The sequence below is a fragment of the Corythoichthys intestinalis genome, chromosome 22 (assembly GCF_030265065.1).
Source record: "Corythoichthys intestinalis isolate RoL2023-P3 chromosome 22, ASM3026506v1, whole genome shotgun sequence".
Lineage (NCBI taxonomy): Eukaryota > Metazoa > Chordata > Actinopteri > Syngnathiformes > Syngnathidae > Corythoichthys > Corythoichthys intestinalis.
In genome coordinates this window covers 29,463,663-29,480,658 of record NC_080416.1, presented here as the reverse complement: position 1 = coordinate 29,480,658, position 16,996 = coordinate 29,463,663, and the positions used below count along the sequence as shown (strand labels likewise).

At 39.5% G+C, this 16,996-nt stretch overlaps 1 protein-coding gene across 9 annotated transcripts in view; it reads right to left on the bottom strand.

Moving 5' to 3' along the window:
• Positions 1-16,996, bottom strand: part of clasp2 (cytoplasmic linker associated protein 2) — a 153,035-nt gene that overhangs the window by 33,407 nt on the left and 102,632 nt on the right. For 5 of the 9 annotated variants that reach the window (XM_057827948.1, XM_057827950.1, XM_057827951.1 and 2 more), the window contains 2 exons: positions 11,096-11,266; positions 3,687-3,794 (listed from right to left, as the gene is read on the bottom strand). In XM_057827948.1, coding sequence (XP_057683931.1) covers positions 3,687-3,794; positions 11,096-11,266 — 279 coding nt within the window. Of the gene's footprint in view, positions 1-3,430; positions 3,494-3,686; positions 3,795-8,495; positions 8,541-11,095; positions 11,267-11,842; positions 11,870-16,996 lie in introns of all 9 variants that reach the window. The other 4 variants (XM_057827947.1, XM_057827952.1, XM_057827953.1 and 1 more) reach the window with 2 other exon arrangements.

The following is a 16,996-nucleotide window of genomic DNA, read 5'->3' as shown; positions in this document are numbered from 1 at the left end:
CATTGATAGTGCAGTTCTCTGAATAACTGAACTATTATCAGGTGTACTAAATTAACTATGTATGTTTTGATCATTTTTGGACAGCCTCATTATTTTGTTCATTACTTTGTCAAGCAAGTAACTTGAAGCATTTCTGATAAAGATGTTCCGATTCCGATACCAGCATCGAGAGCTTGCGAGCTCAGAGGGGCAGGCACATATTCGATGCCTATAGGTCCACCGCGCCACAGCAGGCGCCGACGCTTGCGGCGCATGCACAGTAGCACGCTACAGCTTGTGCCTTCAGGCCTAGCAACAACAATTAGCGGCGCAGCAACAACATAGCTGTTTGGCGGTATTTTACAATCGACGCTCCCACCAGTAAAACTTCGAAAAGGAAGATTTCTCAGAAGGAAATTTCAAGAGGTGAAACAAATGTTGCATAATTTAACTCATTTGCTCCCAAAAACGTATAAATACGTTCTATTTTTAATTGTTTCAGTGTCCCAAAGACGTATTTATACGTCTTTTACTTTTTTTTTCTTTTTTTTTTAACAAGAGACATCTCTAGGTTCTGATTCAATTTAGCTCCAAAGCACAAAGCTGAAAATCCATTTTAAAGCAATAAAACTGGCCACTGGAGGGCAGTAGCGCATTTGGTAAGACCCGCAACCCGATTCAACGGCAACGAACGGCCGGGCCGCCGGCAGAAGACGACTGAATGGCGTCCAGGATGCCAGGCAGCAGACGACCTAGAGGAAGCCCGGGATGCCAGGCGCTGGACGACCGAGCAGAACGACCGGGACCACCAGTGCAGCGGACGACGCTGTTGAGTCCGTGCTGCTCGCCGAGCAGACCCCGCAGAGACAAAAAAAAAATCCATCTTTATGAGACAGGCAGCGATGAGGGAAAAGTTTACCCGGCTGCCGCGGCCACAACAGCATCATCTCTCAGTTAGTTATGTGTAAATAAATGATTACTTTGCTATCAAAAGCTCTATTTGTCTTGTTGTTTAAGTTATTTTGTAAAAGGAAAACATTATTCAGATGTTTGGGATGTAACTAAAGCAAAAAATAGCTGTGTTAAAGTCAAAGTTATATTTGAAATGTATGCTTTCACAAAAAGCTCAATTTCTCTTTTTTTCATCAGAAATAGGAAAATTGCTCAAACTAACCTATTTTCTAATGCTGATTTCTAAAGCATGGAAAAAGATATGAACTTACTTTTTTTCCTGCTGAAAGAAGAGAGTCTAATCTTTCTTTTGGTGGGTTCCATGTTTATATAGCAATAGAACAGAATTTTCTGTGGGCCTTGCAAAATCAGTCAAAAGCCAGTAAAACAGCCGGGAGCGAAGGGGGTTGCACCGGTGAAAATGGCTGGGAGTGAATGAGTTAATACCATCAAATTAATAAAGCACCTGAGGAAGTTGAGGAATGCGTTGAGTTTACCGAGGAGAAAAAAAGTCTTGATGCCGTGTTGCAGCGAAGGGAAAAACTACCTAGCAACAGCCCAAAAGCAACAAGTAGAACAGACAAAATATTGGAATTTATTGTCCTTGATGACCAGGTATGGCCGTAACGCGTGTTACTGTAATCTGATTACTTTCTTTCAGTAACAAGTGATCTAAAGCACTCATTTTTCCAAACCAGTGATCTGATTAAAGTTAGTTTCCTTAATGTCTGTGAGTTACTATTTTGGTATTGCCTCATAATGTATGTAGAATGAAGAATATCGTAGTCATGTACGAAGAGCATTTTGAATAGAAAATGCTAAAAAAAGGTTCCCAGTGTTTCCATGATAACCGCTCACTGCTACTTCCTGTTTTGGTCTGGAGTCACACGCCGCTAAGTGTTTTGGGACTGAGAAAGTCGTGGGTCAGGCTGCCAGTGCAGTTGCACATTCGAGCAGAGTGTTGGTCTGTGTACATCCATGAATGGAGGTGAGTATATATCCTTAATTCTGGAGGGTATCAGGGATCGTTTGGACCCCCTACATGCGCGGCCGTCTCGTAGCTTTCGTTTCAACGATGGGAAGTCATCGCTCCAAGTTGGCAAGCATTGATTACATCATATTCATGTTGCACATTTATGTCGTGAAGTGATGTGTTCATTTGGCATCTTTGGGATGTGTTTAAGTCCGACTGAATGTAAAGTGCTTTGTTGCCACCACGTTTTGTGGCCAAATTGACCACGTGTGTGTACGGCTTTCTTCCGGTTTGTGTGTGCGCATCCACTTATGTTTATTGCACTGTGCAATTCATTTGGGTGTTGTTGATTATTGTGCCGTCAATTTGCATTGTTTTACATACAATTTCGGGTTACGGTTAACAGCATATCGGTGCCTATGTAAAACAATGCAAATTGAAATGAAATTTTTCTGTCGTCATTCTTATGTTGAGGAGACAAAGGGAGAAAAATGGGTAAAGGGTAACTGATAAATTACTTTTAAAGTAACTTACTTTGATAATGACGTAATCAGTAATTAGATTACTTTTTTTAGGCGTAATGAGTGATGAAATTACTTTTTCAAGTAATCTGTGACAACACTGCTGATGACCAACCTTTGTCTGTTGTCGAGAATGTCGGATTTTGCCGCTTAATGGAACACCTGGAGCCAAGGTAATGCTTGCCAGCTTGTAAATATATCTCTGAAAGTGCACTACCAATCTCTCTAAGGTTAACAAGCATGGTTAAAGTATGCTGAAAGGTGTGCTGGTTTTGGACAGTTTTTGTCAAAAAGATAACTTTAGTTACAGTTGGGCTGTAATATGATCAATACTTAAATTCTACAAGTTTACAGTCGACATCTGTTCTACCTGAAGTTGCTAAATAGGTAAATTTATTTATCGTTTACTGTGTGGATTCTTTTTTGATATTTTTTAAGTTGTTTTGGACTGCCCTTATGCAAAGAGATCATTTAAGTTCCCTTTTGCTTGTTTGCGTATTTCTTTTCAATAAATAAGTGTTTGATCATTTGCAGTTGCATTTAAATGCATTTAAATGGCCGGGCTGTTTCATTTAAATACATCCAAAAAACAGCTGAAATGTTCTTTATGTATATGATCAAAAACGTGTACTGAGCCAGTTCAGCAAACCATTGGATGTCATTTTTCTCGCATACTGGTATCGGATTGGTGCTTGGTATCGGCCGATAGCCACAGCACATGTATCAGAATCGGTATCGGGATGAAAAAATGGCAACAGAACATCTCTAATTTTTTATAGATTTCTGCTATTTTAAACACAACTGACAATACAAAGCTGACAATGGGTCGGAAACATGCGATTCCACTGGAAGGCTCGGGCATCCTAAATGCAAAAAAAAAAAAAGCAAAAAGGAAACAGAAAAGTGGTGCAGCAAATTAGAAGACAAAGATGCGAAATCAAAGCCGACTTGGTGGTTGGTTGGTTGGTTGCGGTATGAAGAACAAGTAGAAGTACTCAGCCTTCACCTGCAGCCCCGAAAGCGTCGGGTGTGTGGAGAGCTCCCGTGGAGCGAGAGTAGCTCCGCGAGGCTGCAACCCAGATTTAAAGACACATACACACACAATTTACGTTAGCCCCCCGCGCTGCTTCATGCTAACGGCATGAGGGGGACGGATTGTAAAAGCTCGCGAGTAAAACATGCAAGATTTGGGTTGTTTTGCTGAAAAGGGTCCACCTCTCCAGGGTGGGGCAGTATGGGGTGGTCCGACTACCGCTACTCACCGAGGGGCGTGAAGGAGCGTACGGGGCTGGTGTCCCGGCTGCTTTCCCTGCTGGCCTCTCGGCTGCAGCCCTGACTCATACTGGGCCGGGGGATGCGGCTGCCCCGGGCTGACGGACAACGCCAGCCGAGAGGTGTTCGAGAGTGTCGCAAAAGAAACAGGAGGATGAAGAAGAAGAAGAACATTGTGAAAGACAAAGAGAGAGAGAAGACAAATGTGAGGAAAAAGGAAGGGAAATGTGACATACGTAAAGGAAGGAATGTGAGCACGGGTCAACTTGCATTTGGGACAATTTTGTGGTTAAAATCAACATTTTACTTTGTTTTCGTGGTCGGCATTGTTGTGTATAGTTACGATTGCATTAGAAATATTTTCAGTTTAATAGAAATCAATGAAATGGCAAAGGATTTAGAACAGAGTCGAGTGGAACGCCACTTAATTTTTTTATTATGTTCTGTAGAACATTGAATCTCAAAGATTGGTACGAGTAGAGTTGTCCGATAAACTTTTTAACCGATATCTCCATATCGTCCAACTCTAAAGATTTGATACCTATATAAGAGGACATGCATTTAACGTGATATTGCTAATTGTAGTGTGATGGCCCACTGGATGCTTTAATAATGATAAATGTAGCAACTTCAAGGTTTTCCAACCTCAACTGAAGTTTTCAAAAATAAATGTCACACACAATAAATATAAATTGAAATTAGCCAAAATGTCCATAATTAAAGCAACACTAGGTAACTTTTCAGTTTTAATAGATTTTAGCGACGCTGGGCTAAAAGGAAGACTGCGCTTCCCCATTAGGGCAAGCGCACACCCACACAGTGTCGTAAAATGATCACTCGGTCAGTCGGCTGCAAATGGATTAAATGACATTTCTATTTCCAGCAGCTGAGTTAAGGATGAATAGTAATAAGGTAATGAATCTAGTTGTTGCTAAACAATAGCTTATGACAGTTAGCAACCGTGTGGCTTAGTGTGGTTACCCCCCCTCAACCCCCCATCCCACCCCAACTGAACTCATCAGTGCTGACGGGCTTAGTGTTGCGTCACGCTAGCGAGTGAAAGCTAGGCCAATGCATAGACTTCACAATGATATTGATGGGTCAGAGTCCATCTTCACTGGGCCATGCCTTCAAGTAGGGGGCCATCCCACAATCCACTCCAGTTATTCGCAATAGGCCGCAGCCACACATGCAGCGATCCAGCGCCGAATTAAAAGTATGAAAGCTGTATCACATACAAACAGGAAGGATTGTCTCACGAGTGATTTGTTCGAGGAATCAAGGTAATTATTATATTTTTCATTTTTTCACAAGAATTTTCAACGTAAAAAGCTCTTTGTTTTAAGGCTGTCACCACATTGTCTAACAGACTAGCATCATTCTTCGACATGTTTAAGTAAAATAAATGCTAACTGCCCGTTTTTTTTTATTTTTTGCACTTTTAACAAAGAATTGAGAAAGTTTTGCATTCATATCTGCTAGTATAAAGAATTTGGGGATTTAAGCATTCATTCACAAGAATTTTCAACGTAAAAAGCTCTTTGTTGTTAGGCTGCCGCCACATTGACTAACAGACTAGCATCATTCTTCGACACGTTTACGTAAAATACTTGCTCACTGCCTGGTTTTTTGCTCTTTTAACAAAGAACTGTGACTGTTTTACGTTCATATCTATAAAGAATTTGGGGATTTAAGCATTTATTCACAAGAATTTTCAACGTAAAAAGCTCTGTTTACACAATGCGGCCGCCACATTGACTGACAGACTAGCATCGTACTTTGACATATTTATGTAAAATTGATTGATTGATTGATTGATTTTATTTCGAGCAATAACAACAAAAAACAAAAAACAACAAGTATGGAAAAAATAAAATACAATAAAAAATTAAACAGTCATGATGAATGTAACAAAAATTATAACAATACATACACGTGTAGCTCGAAAAGGAGTGGGAAGAAGCCGAGCTTTTTGAGTCCCACCCCCATTTCACTTCAACAATTCCATAGGAATGCAGTCACTTCCCTACAACAGCTGTACTAATCATAATGATTACATTGATAATAATAATAATAATAATAGTTGCAGTAATCATAATAACACCAATATATATATATATATATATATATATATATATATATATATATATACATATATATACACATACACACATATACATACACATCACTAATAATACATGAGTAACTATTACATATGTACAAAATATTATCCGTAAAACATGTAATATTTCTGCATACACCCAAGACTATTAAAGACCTCTTTCTGTATATCGTGACCAGACCTGATGTTTATACAGCAATTTGAATTTCTGAATACTTTGACATTGCTTATAATGTAATCCCAAACTGTTCCAGAGTTTTACCCCACATACAGACACGCAGAATCCTTTAAGAGTAGTACGAAATTTTGGTTGTGAAAAGTTGGCAAATCTTCTCAAATTATGAGATTGCTGTTGCACTGTAAAAAGACATTGTAGATTGAGGGGCAATAACTTATGAAATGCTTTAAATAAAAATATTGACGTGTTGTATTTCACAAGATCATTAAATTTCAACAGTTTTGATTGAGTAAATAAATCATGAGTGTGATCTAAAAAACCCACTTTATGTATAATCCGAATTGCTCGCTTCTGTAATGTAATTAATGGATATAATGCACTTTGGTAAGTGTTCCCCCATACTTCGACACAATATGAAAAGTATGGGAGTACCAAAGTGCAGTATAAAATCCGAAGTGCATTTAAATCAAGGTATTGTTTTGCTTTATTTATGATTGACAGGCATTTGGAGATTTTGTTTTTCGTGTATCTGATATGGGGTCTCCATGACAGCTTGTTATCAATTATAACGCCGAGAAATTTAGCTTCATTTACATTTTCAATTGGTAGACCTTCAATTATTATTTTTAACTCAGAATTAGCTATTTGATTACCAAATAACATTGCCTTTGTTTTCTTAATATTTAGGGATAATTTATTTATATCCATCCACTTCTTTATGGCTTTTAGTTCCTTATTAACAGTAGTTACTAGCTCGCTGTAATTATCACTACTATAGAATATGTTGGTGTCGTCAGCAAATAAGATAAGTTTTAATGCATTGGATACGTGGAAGATATCGTTCATATACACAATGAAAAGTTTTGGTCCCAACACAGACCCTTGAGGGACACCACAGATAATGTGAAGTGTGCCAGATATGTTCTCGTCCATCTTAACATATTGTACCCTTTCTGATAAATAGCTTTTCACCCAGTCCCCAGCCACACCTCTAATTCCATATTTTTCCAACTTATTTAGTAGAATTGAATGATTTATTGTATCAAACGCCTTTTTAAGGTCAATAAAAACACCGATGGCATGTTTTTTCTTGTCTATAGCAGTCGTGATTTCTTCAAATGCATTTAAATAAATATATGCTAACCAGATTTTTTTTTTTTTTTTTTGCTTTTGACCAAGAATCGAGACTGTTTTATGTCCATATCTATAAAGAATTCAGGGATTTAAGCATTTAGTCACAAGAATTTTTACCGGAAAAGCTCTGTGTACATAAGGCGGCCGCCACATTTGCTTACTGACTAGCATCATAGTTCGCAGGGTCCTGCCATCCTCCTCAATGTTAGTGACGGTGAAAGTGATACAGACCCCCTCAAGATATAAAAGAGGTGTTCTTTAACTAGTTGTCAGTCGACATATCACAAATGTTATGAAAATATTTTATAAAAGTTGAAAAATTACCTGGTGTTGCTTTAAATAAAAGGAATCATTCACAATTAAATCACTTTTACACTAGTTACCCCAAAGTGCCACTAAGGCGCGACCAAAGCATAACAAATACAGACAGGCAATCAGAGGACATGCCAATGCAATGACAATTCCCAGGATGCATTTTGCTGGACTTTTGCACAGATTTTTATGATTTATTACTTTTCTTAGTGACTATTTCTTTCTGGTAATGCAGTAGTTATATGTAAAACGTTTATAATTCATTATTTTTCAATCATTGATTGTTCATTTGATTTTTGCGCCATGAATGCAAATGGTCTGCTCAGATAACAAATCCCAAGCATATTTGAAGACATCGAATGGTTAATCAGTATAACTGCTGTGCCAAGCTGTAACTAGCCCTTGTAAAAGGCAGAAAGCTTTACATTCACCTTAAAGGAAACATGCAAATTGGCCCAAAAGCAATTATGAAAATCCAATATCGTTATTATCCAATATCATTTTAAAATACTTTTATCGACAACTTTAAGGACACTTTCAAGTTTTTCAGCATTTGTTGCCTCCTAATTTATTCTGCCACATTAAATCACAAAATATTAACACAATGGTTGCCATTGGCGGTGTTAGACAGCCAATCGATTTGAACTCGGAAGACTGGCAGCGAATCAACGAATGCTCTTTATTGGAGTAGAAAAAGCAGTTTTTCAAAATGTAATGATCTTTGAGCAAGCCGTCCCATGCCCACAATAAACACCATATTCCTCGTGCAAGTTTTTTTCAGTCATCACTAAACAAGGACAAAGGAAGTGAGATTAATCAAAGTGATGGCGAGAAGACAGATTGTTTGATGTCCAGCCAAGCATGATTAATCGCTGGCTTAATCACAGAGATGAAAATATGAAAGATGAAAATAATGTGAGAAGGCTCGTTCATTAGCACGGAGACGCAAGGACCATTCTTTTTGTGAATATGGGGGTTAGAAAGGGAGTTCGGACGACGGATATACAAATGGAAGGTACACAAAGCGCAGACAGTGGTCCGGGGTTGCCTTACCTCCTCTGCTGGCACCGTTGTAGATGGAACTAATGCTGGAGGGAGCTAGAGAAGCAGGAAGTGGGAAAGGAATGGAGGGTGGACAGGGAGGAGGAAGGTGGGAAAACACTTGAGATCCCTGGAAGTTTTAAGACAAAAACACCCAAAATTGTGGGCTATATTCAAAATCTTAAAGGGACAGACGGCGCATTTATCATGTGCATCCCAGCAGAAAAAAAATCTTTTTTACTAAATCAGAATTTAATTTTTCTGATATGTAATAGTGAAAAAAATGTCATTAAAAGCTAGTACTGCCAGGAAGTGACTGTCCAACATAGGAGCAGACATCAACTTAACAGCAGAGGTGGGTAGAGTAGCCAAAAATTTTACTCAAGTAAGAGAAGCGTTACTTCAAAATAATATCACTCAAGTAGTCATCCAAAAAATGTACTCCAGTACAATTAAAAAAAGTATTTTGTGAAAAGAATACTCAAGTAATGGGTAACATTGTGAGTAAATGCTTACTGTTTGTTTATTATTTTTTTTAAACAATGGTATTTTTTTTCTCAGCACTAAGTTATCTACATGAACTGTTATTATTACACTGTCCTCTTACCCATCACATAACCACATTAAGCCAAAGAAATACAATTAAAAAAAAAAAAAATCATTGGATTCCAACGAGAGAGAAAAATTACATAAATGAAGCATCATTTGTCCAAAGAGCATTACTGCCCTCTACTGGAGAAATCATTTCCTATTATGAAATTAAAAGGATCATATTTCAACTTTTCCGAGGTAAATCGGTGCCTAATAAAAACTGGGAGTTTAAAATCCGCACTTTCGAGTCATATTGACGCTGGTGCTCTATGTCAAATACTTATTTTTTTACGGTGTTTTAAAGACGGAACGTGATTGAACAGGCTGGCGTGATCGTAGAACGACAAGATTCAGTCTGATTGGTGTAATGGAGTCGTGTAATTACTGTTGCGCCGTCTGATTGGTGAAACTGGTAGAGCCATTGGTGGCATCATCTGGCAAAAAGAACAAAGTAAAATCTGTATGTAGAATAAAGAGGAAAAATGTAACAACTAGTGTTGCCCGAAGTAGCGGAGGAAGAGTAGCGTTCGTAAATGTTCTTTTATTTTGCTAACAAGCAAAAATAACAATGCCATCATATAAACATGCATTATAATGCATAATATTTATGTGCTTCTTACTGATCTGAAGAAATTTTGTTTAAAATTGCTGAGAACAATCTTTACTGTTTGTAAAGTGAGGCGGGGCACACTGTTGATTGCTATTACTCTCTCAGCAGGTATGTTTACCACATGAGAAAAACATCCTATTTGTGGTTAGGAGTCCATCTGTGTTATGTACTGAATTAACAATATTTGCAGCATTATCTATCGCCACTGGTATGGATTGATTTGGCCTGCTTAACTTCCATTTATTCATGGCGGTTTTTAAATTCATCAATGTATTAATATGGACAACGTGTTCCATGATCACTCTGGGCTCACGCAGCCAATGGCATGGGACTTGGGGGGAATCTAACGTATCACATCTAGGCTGCTATTTGAAGATATCTACTGTAAGCGCGCGAGTGTTGTAGGGCATTAAAAAAACAAGTTAACAAACGCCACTGAAGTCACGTCTGCTCATTACTGCACAACACCAGCATTTCACAATCGACTTTCATAAACAGTACAGCGCTCTTAATTTTCCACTCATTGTTCATCATGTAACCGTGAGTTAGGTCTCTGTGACCCACGGTTTAACCTGTCTGTTGTCAAAGCGAGGTTATTCGTAGCAGCCAAGTCAGCAACAATATATTGACGGTCTTTGTTGTACCTATCAGAAAAGACAGTCTTTGTTTAATTTGTACGAGTGGGGATAGCATATCAGCTCACCTGAAATGCTGCAATACAACGGATCTGCACGATGTTGAAGCCGGCAAGCCGCCTCCATAAGTTTCTGTCTTGCGTCACAAGCAAGGATCCCCGTGCGCCACAGCTCCCACCTTTCATGCAGTTTGGGGGAGGAGTGGAAGAGGGGGGCTGCTAGCGGCAGAGTTTGTTTTGTCAAGGCAAAGCTGCCCCGGACATTTTAGCGAGAGAGACGACAAAAATAAATTTGGGAAATACATTTTGGAAGTTTTTCATTTGGATCGAATGTTTTTGCTTCTTGAATCGAAGAGGGCGTATCGAACGGTTCAATATTAAACCGAGTATTGTTGCATCCTTAGTTACTACCCACCTCTACTTATTTTCTCTATTGTCAGAAGTCAAAGAAATTTGCCATTTGCATAAATACTTATAAGCATCCGTTTTTCACATGGTCATTTATACTTGCTGTTGTCTGTCCCTTTAAATAGAACAGGAAGTGACCCAAAAGTACCCCAAAATGAACAGAACCCAAAATGAACAGGAAGTTGCCCGGCAATGCTCCAAAATGAACAGGAAGTACCCAAAATCAACAAGACTGGTATTCTGTGTCCCTTTATCACACTGAATTTAATTTACTTGACTAATCATTCAAATGATACTTGCTTCTATAGAACAAACAGCAATATCTCACATTTTCAATTCCAAAATGTCTCGACTATTATTGTAACTCACCGACAGATAAGCGTGTGGGGGATGAGTCTCTGGAGCAACCCTGGCTGCGGGGAATGCGGCTCCGCCTGCGCCCATCCCCGGCGGTTCCCGGCAGCACCCGGTGGGCCGAGTTCATAGTACTTAGTGCCGTGGTGGTTAGCACGCGACCGGGGGAGCCGCTGCGGCTTCCGGCTTCGGGAGGAAAACATGTCAAGTCAGACCGATGACACAAAAATCTATAGTATTGATATTACAGTTCCCATGACGTCACGTATGCGAGCCCATAGAACAAATGACAGTGGTTGCCACAGACACGAACACACAACTTGATTGCTAACATGACTAAGCAAAATAGATCACTGAGTGAGATTCGTGGGTGTCGGACAATGGATTTGTAAACCATTGTTGATTAGAAAAATGCACTTTTTTAGCCATATAAGTGCATTTTTCTACAAATTATGGCCAAGAGAATGTGAGAGAAGAATGACTATCTGGGTGAAAGTCCAAACCACTATTTACTGTCAGGAAATACCATTAAGACTGATCTGCTCCCTGAGAAGTTTGCAGGTGCTATGGAAAATATATAGCGGACGGTTTTGCCCCAGCACAACTTTGTGGTGCAGTAACATGAGTGCAGTGAAGCTAGCACCCCAGCATGCACCAGGGTGTGAGGAGACGCTTGAGGTGACCATTAGTGTGAGGAAGGGGAGGTAGAAAAGAAGGTAAAACCAAACTAAGTAACTAATAATGAGTTGTCAAGACTCTTACCATCGGCAGGGGTAGCAGACTGAGATCCTGGGCCATGGAAAGGGGAAGGAACAGCAGATTAAACTAAGGTGAATGATGGGAAGGTTATAACTAAGGGTGGGCGATAATGGCAAATAGATTTGTCTTTTCAACATTTTTCAAAAATTGGTTTTTATGCTGCTTTCTTTTTAACTGGTAGTATTTATACATACGAAGGGTCTGCCGCTATATATTAGCAGAAAAGGAAATGCAATTAGATTTTTGTGCACAATGTGTGAAATTGTGTTTAGTTTTACAGTTGACCTCACCTGTAATAAACAGCTTGAAAACAATTGCATTTCACTCTTTTCACGGGACTGGTCAAAATCAGCCAAACTAGTTTGTTTGCATCTGCGTATGTCAAATAAGCCTGTCTACTAGAGGTCGAATGATATGGGATTTTCAAATGCTGATGCCTAAAAAAAAAACTTCAGCCGAATGCAGATATCCAAAATGGTTTTGTAAGGCGATATTTGAGGCCTATATACTTTTTTATTAAAGCACGTAATTTATGGAAGGAAATATTTTTTAAATGCTTCAATAGCTTGAAATTTACAATGATGACCTGACCTGTGATGACTTACAGCAGTGTGTTTCAACCGGTGTGAGATCGAGAAATTATCCAATGTCTTTTAAAAAAAAAATTTACGTTGTCAGGCGGAGTGTTGCAGTAGGAAGGAAGGAGCAGGTAGGCTCTCGGTCGTGTGCAAATGAGCAATGTATTGCTCGTGTCACGTTCAAGAACTGCTCGGATTTCTAGCCAGCAGCCACCTCGCTATCTGCGACAATGTAGACCACAGCACTACTGTACATCATTTGATTCGACTCGTCAAGTGTCGATATACAAGAAAGTGTCCTTTCCATTTTATCAATATGTGACGACCGTCAATCCGCCCCGTGTTTTATTCCAACACGTTGTCGAGGACAGCAAGTTGGCTGATGGCTGGAAATCCGAGCAGTTCTTGAACGCGACATGAGCAGCTCTCCAACAGCGTCACGGTGCTAAGCAAGTTTAAATGTAATCTCCAAACGAAACACCCGTCGCTTCAAAACAAGTTGATGGACTATTTTGTTCGCCTTTGTGAAAACACAGAAAAACAGGGAACTTTTTTGAGAAAAACTATGAAGGTAAATGAGAAAGCCCTCAAAGCCAGTTACCTTCTTGCTGAACTTGTTGCTAAATCCAAAAAGTCCCACACTGTGGCAGAGACATTAATACTACCTGCCTGCAAAGCCATTGTCAGCGAGATGCTCAGCCCTGATGCAGTTAAAGACATTGCTAAAGTCCCCCTGTCTGATAATTCTGAGCTTTTCAAGCCTAACCGCTATAAAAAATAAAAATAAAAACAAAGACTGAGAGCTGTTGAAGAAGAATCCTGCCAGGACATCAGCTTTGTGTTCATCTAAACAGGCTCAAGTTTCACACTAAGTATAAATACTGAGAAACTATTTTATAATGAAATACACTGTGCAGAAAGTAATTTGGGAACATTTTTGTTTTGTGGTGTGCCGCGAGATTTTTTCCAGTGTAAAAACGTGCAGTGACTCAGAAAAGGTTGAAAAACACTGACTTAGAGGATTAATTCGGTCTAGTTGTACCAAACCAACGACCGCAGCACTCCTTTTTATGATTATCCTCACTCAGAAAGAACAGTACATTATTTTCAAATAATTAAAGCCACCAGGACATCAAGATGAGAAAGTGAAAGTTTGAGTGGATGCTTGCCATGCTAAAGCTAATGCTAACACATACGGGTTACATTTAGAGTGTAAGGACCACTCAGTAAACACCTTAAAAGCCTCAAAAGCACCTTAAATTTTGACGGGGAGGGGCGAAAGAATGTTTGTTCATTTGGGAAGGTGGGGGGAGGTTTATGGAATATTTTTTGCGGGTCCCTCAAGACAATAGTTCAGTTGGTTTGAAGTGAAATTTAAACACTTATACACTCTAATATAGTTCTATGCATCGTCAGACGTTATTTAGAGAACCTATCAGTGCCACCTTTACGCATAAAAACCGGGCCCCCGAGTCCTAAATTCCACCCCTGGAGACAAAACTGAAGTAGTTCAAGCCTTTTATTGTTTTAATATTGATGATTTTGGCAAAAAAAATCAAGAAAAAACAAAAATCCCTATCTCAAAAAAATTGCATATCATGAAAATGTACATTAAAAAAGCTAAAAACCTAATCATCTGAATCAATGAATTAACTCAAAACCCCTGCGAAAGATTCCTGAGGCTTTTAAAAACTGGCTCATTACTCAAAACCGCAATCATGGGCAAGACTGCCGACCTGACTGGTGTCCAGAAGGCCATCAATGACACCCTCAAGCAGGAGGCTAAGACACAAAGAAATTTCCGAGCGAATAGGCTGTTCCCAGAGTGCTGTATTAAGGCACTTCAGTGGGAAGTCTGTGGGAAGGAAAAAGTGTGGCAGGAAACACTGCACAACCAGAAGAGGTGACCGTACCCTGAGAAAGATTGTGGAGAAGGGCCGATTCCAGACCTAAGGGGACCTGCAGAAACAGTGAACGGAGTCTGGAGTAGAAACATCCAGAGCCACCGTGCACGGGCGTGTGCGGGAAATGGGCTACACGTGCTGCATTCCCCAGGTCAAGCCCCTTTTGAATCTGAAACAGCGACAGAAGCACATGACCTGGGCTACAGAGAAGCAGCACTGGACTGTTGCTCAGTGGTCCAAAGTACTTTTTTCAGATGAAAGCAAATTTTGCATGTCATTCGGAAATCAAGGTGCCAGAGTTTAGAGGAAGACTGGGGAGAAGGAAATGCCAAAATGCCTGAAATCTAGTGTCAAGTACCCACAGTCAGTGATGGTCTGGGGTGCCATGGCAGCTGCTGGTGTTGGTCTACTGTGTTTTATCAAGGACAGGGTCAATGCAGCTAGATATCAGGAGATTTTGGAGCACTTCATGCTTCCATCTGCTGAAAAGCTTTATGGAGATGAAGATTTCATTTTTCAGCACGACCTGGCACCTGCTCACAGTGCAAAAACCACTGGTAAATGGTTTACTGACCATGGCATTACTGTGCTCAATTGGCCGGCCAACTCTCCTGACTTGACAGACACCAGACCCAACACTTTGGATGAGCTTAAGGCGACTATCAAAGAATCCTGGGCCTCCATAACACCTCAGCAGTGCCACAGGCTGATTTCCTCCATGCCACGTCGCATTAAAGCAGTCATTTCTACAAAAGGATTTCCCGACCAAGTATTGAGTGCGTACCTGATGTAATTAATTGAAAGTTGACTTTTTTTGTAATAAAAAAAAAAAAACACTTTTTTTGTATTGGTCGAATGAAATATGCAAATTTTTTTAGATTTTTGTTTTTTCTTGACTTCTTTGCCAAAATCATCAATATTTAAACAATAAAAGGCTTGAACTACTTCAGTTTTGTGTAATGAATCTAAAATATATGAAAGACTCATGTTTATCAGTACATTACAGAAAATAACTATCACAATATGCTATTTTTTTTTTTTTTAAGAAGGACTAGTATATGAAACGAATGAACTAAAATGTGTCTGTCAGTCAGACAAACCCTGCGGGTCAGATTGGACCCCCTAGCAGGCCACTTCTGGCCCGTATGATGTTTGACACCCCCGTCTTAAACCATGTTTGGATTATTAACTCCCTCATTAGCACCTTGTTCAACATAGAATCATGTGAAATACATGTGCACATTGTATTTAAAGGAGCGCAGTATTCCTTCCTCACACATTGCTGTTGTTAATTCAGTCATATTGTCAGTTTGTCACCCACCCATAGTTGGAGCAAGAGATGGGAAAAGCTCTGAAAGCGCAAGGTTCAATGGATGAATTTCTGAAGAATAACAGTAGGGAGGCCACAAAATGACAAAGCTGAGGGGGAAGCAGTGCATGCATATGGAAGCGAAGCCGGTCCACACCATGAAGAAAAGACCAAACAAAAAAAAAATCCACCAATTTGCATGCATTTAATGGCGAACAGCTTAGTAAGTCCATCTATCTGGCGGTCCATCTATCTGGCGGTCTAACGTTGTGATGTTGAAGCTGCGTATTTTTGGAATATTTTTCATTTTCTACACCTGAGTTAGGTTACGAAACATAGCATGCAAAGAAACACCCACACCAAGTACAGAGAGTGGAACCTCTAAAGTGGAAAGCACCATAACTCCATGAAAAATATGTATTGAAAGACACAAAAAAAGCAACAGAATACTTAAACCCACTTCTTTTTCATTCTCAAGCCTCACTAGGAAACCAGTATTATTCTGATATTTAAAAAATATTTTTGTGCTCCCCACATTAACAGTGGTAAACTAAAAAATAAAAATCGTTTTGTTTCATTTCGATTGAGAAGAAAATGCTCGCATTTTTACCCTCGTGAAAATATTTTAACAATGAAAACACTTTATGGCCAACAAAACATGGGTATTTTCCACACTATAAGGCGCACCTAAAAGCCTTCAATTTTCTCAAAAGCTGACAGTACGCCCTATAATCTGATGCGCTTTATACAGTGGAACGATCCTTTCAACATCCGACGAAAATTTGACTCGTCATTTTTGTCGACATATGACGACATGCTCGAAATACGCAATTTCATTGTTTTTCCTCAAGATGGGTGGGCGCACGGCGGATTTTCTTGTGGGAGAAATCAACATGGGTCCCAAGAAGGTGCAGGTGGCGAAAAAAGGAAAAGGGTGACACTTACTTCTGAAATTAAGATGGAAATGATGGAATATGTCTACCTCTTCCTACCTCTGTTCACCAGTATTTATAAGTTAAGATAACAATTATTATTATTGTAACATCAGCAAAGATATAGCTGGATTCTTTTATTTTAATTTATTCATTTGATTTATTTCAGAACTCGTGCAACAGAATACGTCTACTGTTCGCGGTAGCCAAAGCCAACCAAATGAAAAGAGAAAGTAAAAACTCTACCGCACCCCTCTCACTCTGTCGTCAGTCACACGGTGTATTCAGGAACAGCATGCAAAAAACAACCACAGCATTAGAACACGATTCGTTACATTATTATTATCTATATGACAAGTGGTCCCCGGGTTACGAACGAGTTCCATTCCTCCGCCGGCGACGTTACCCGAATTTCAGCGTAAATCGGAATTAAC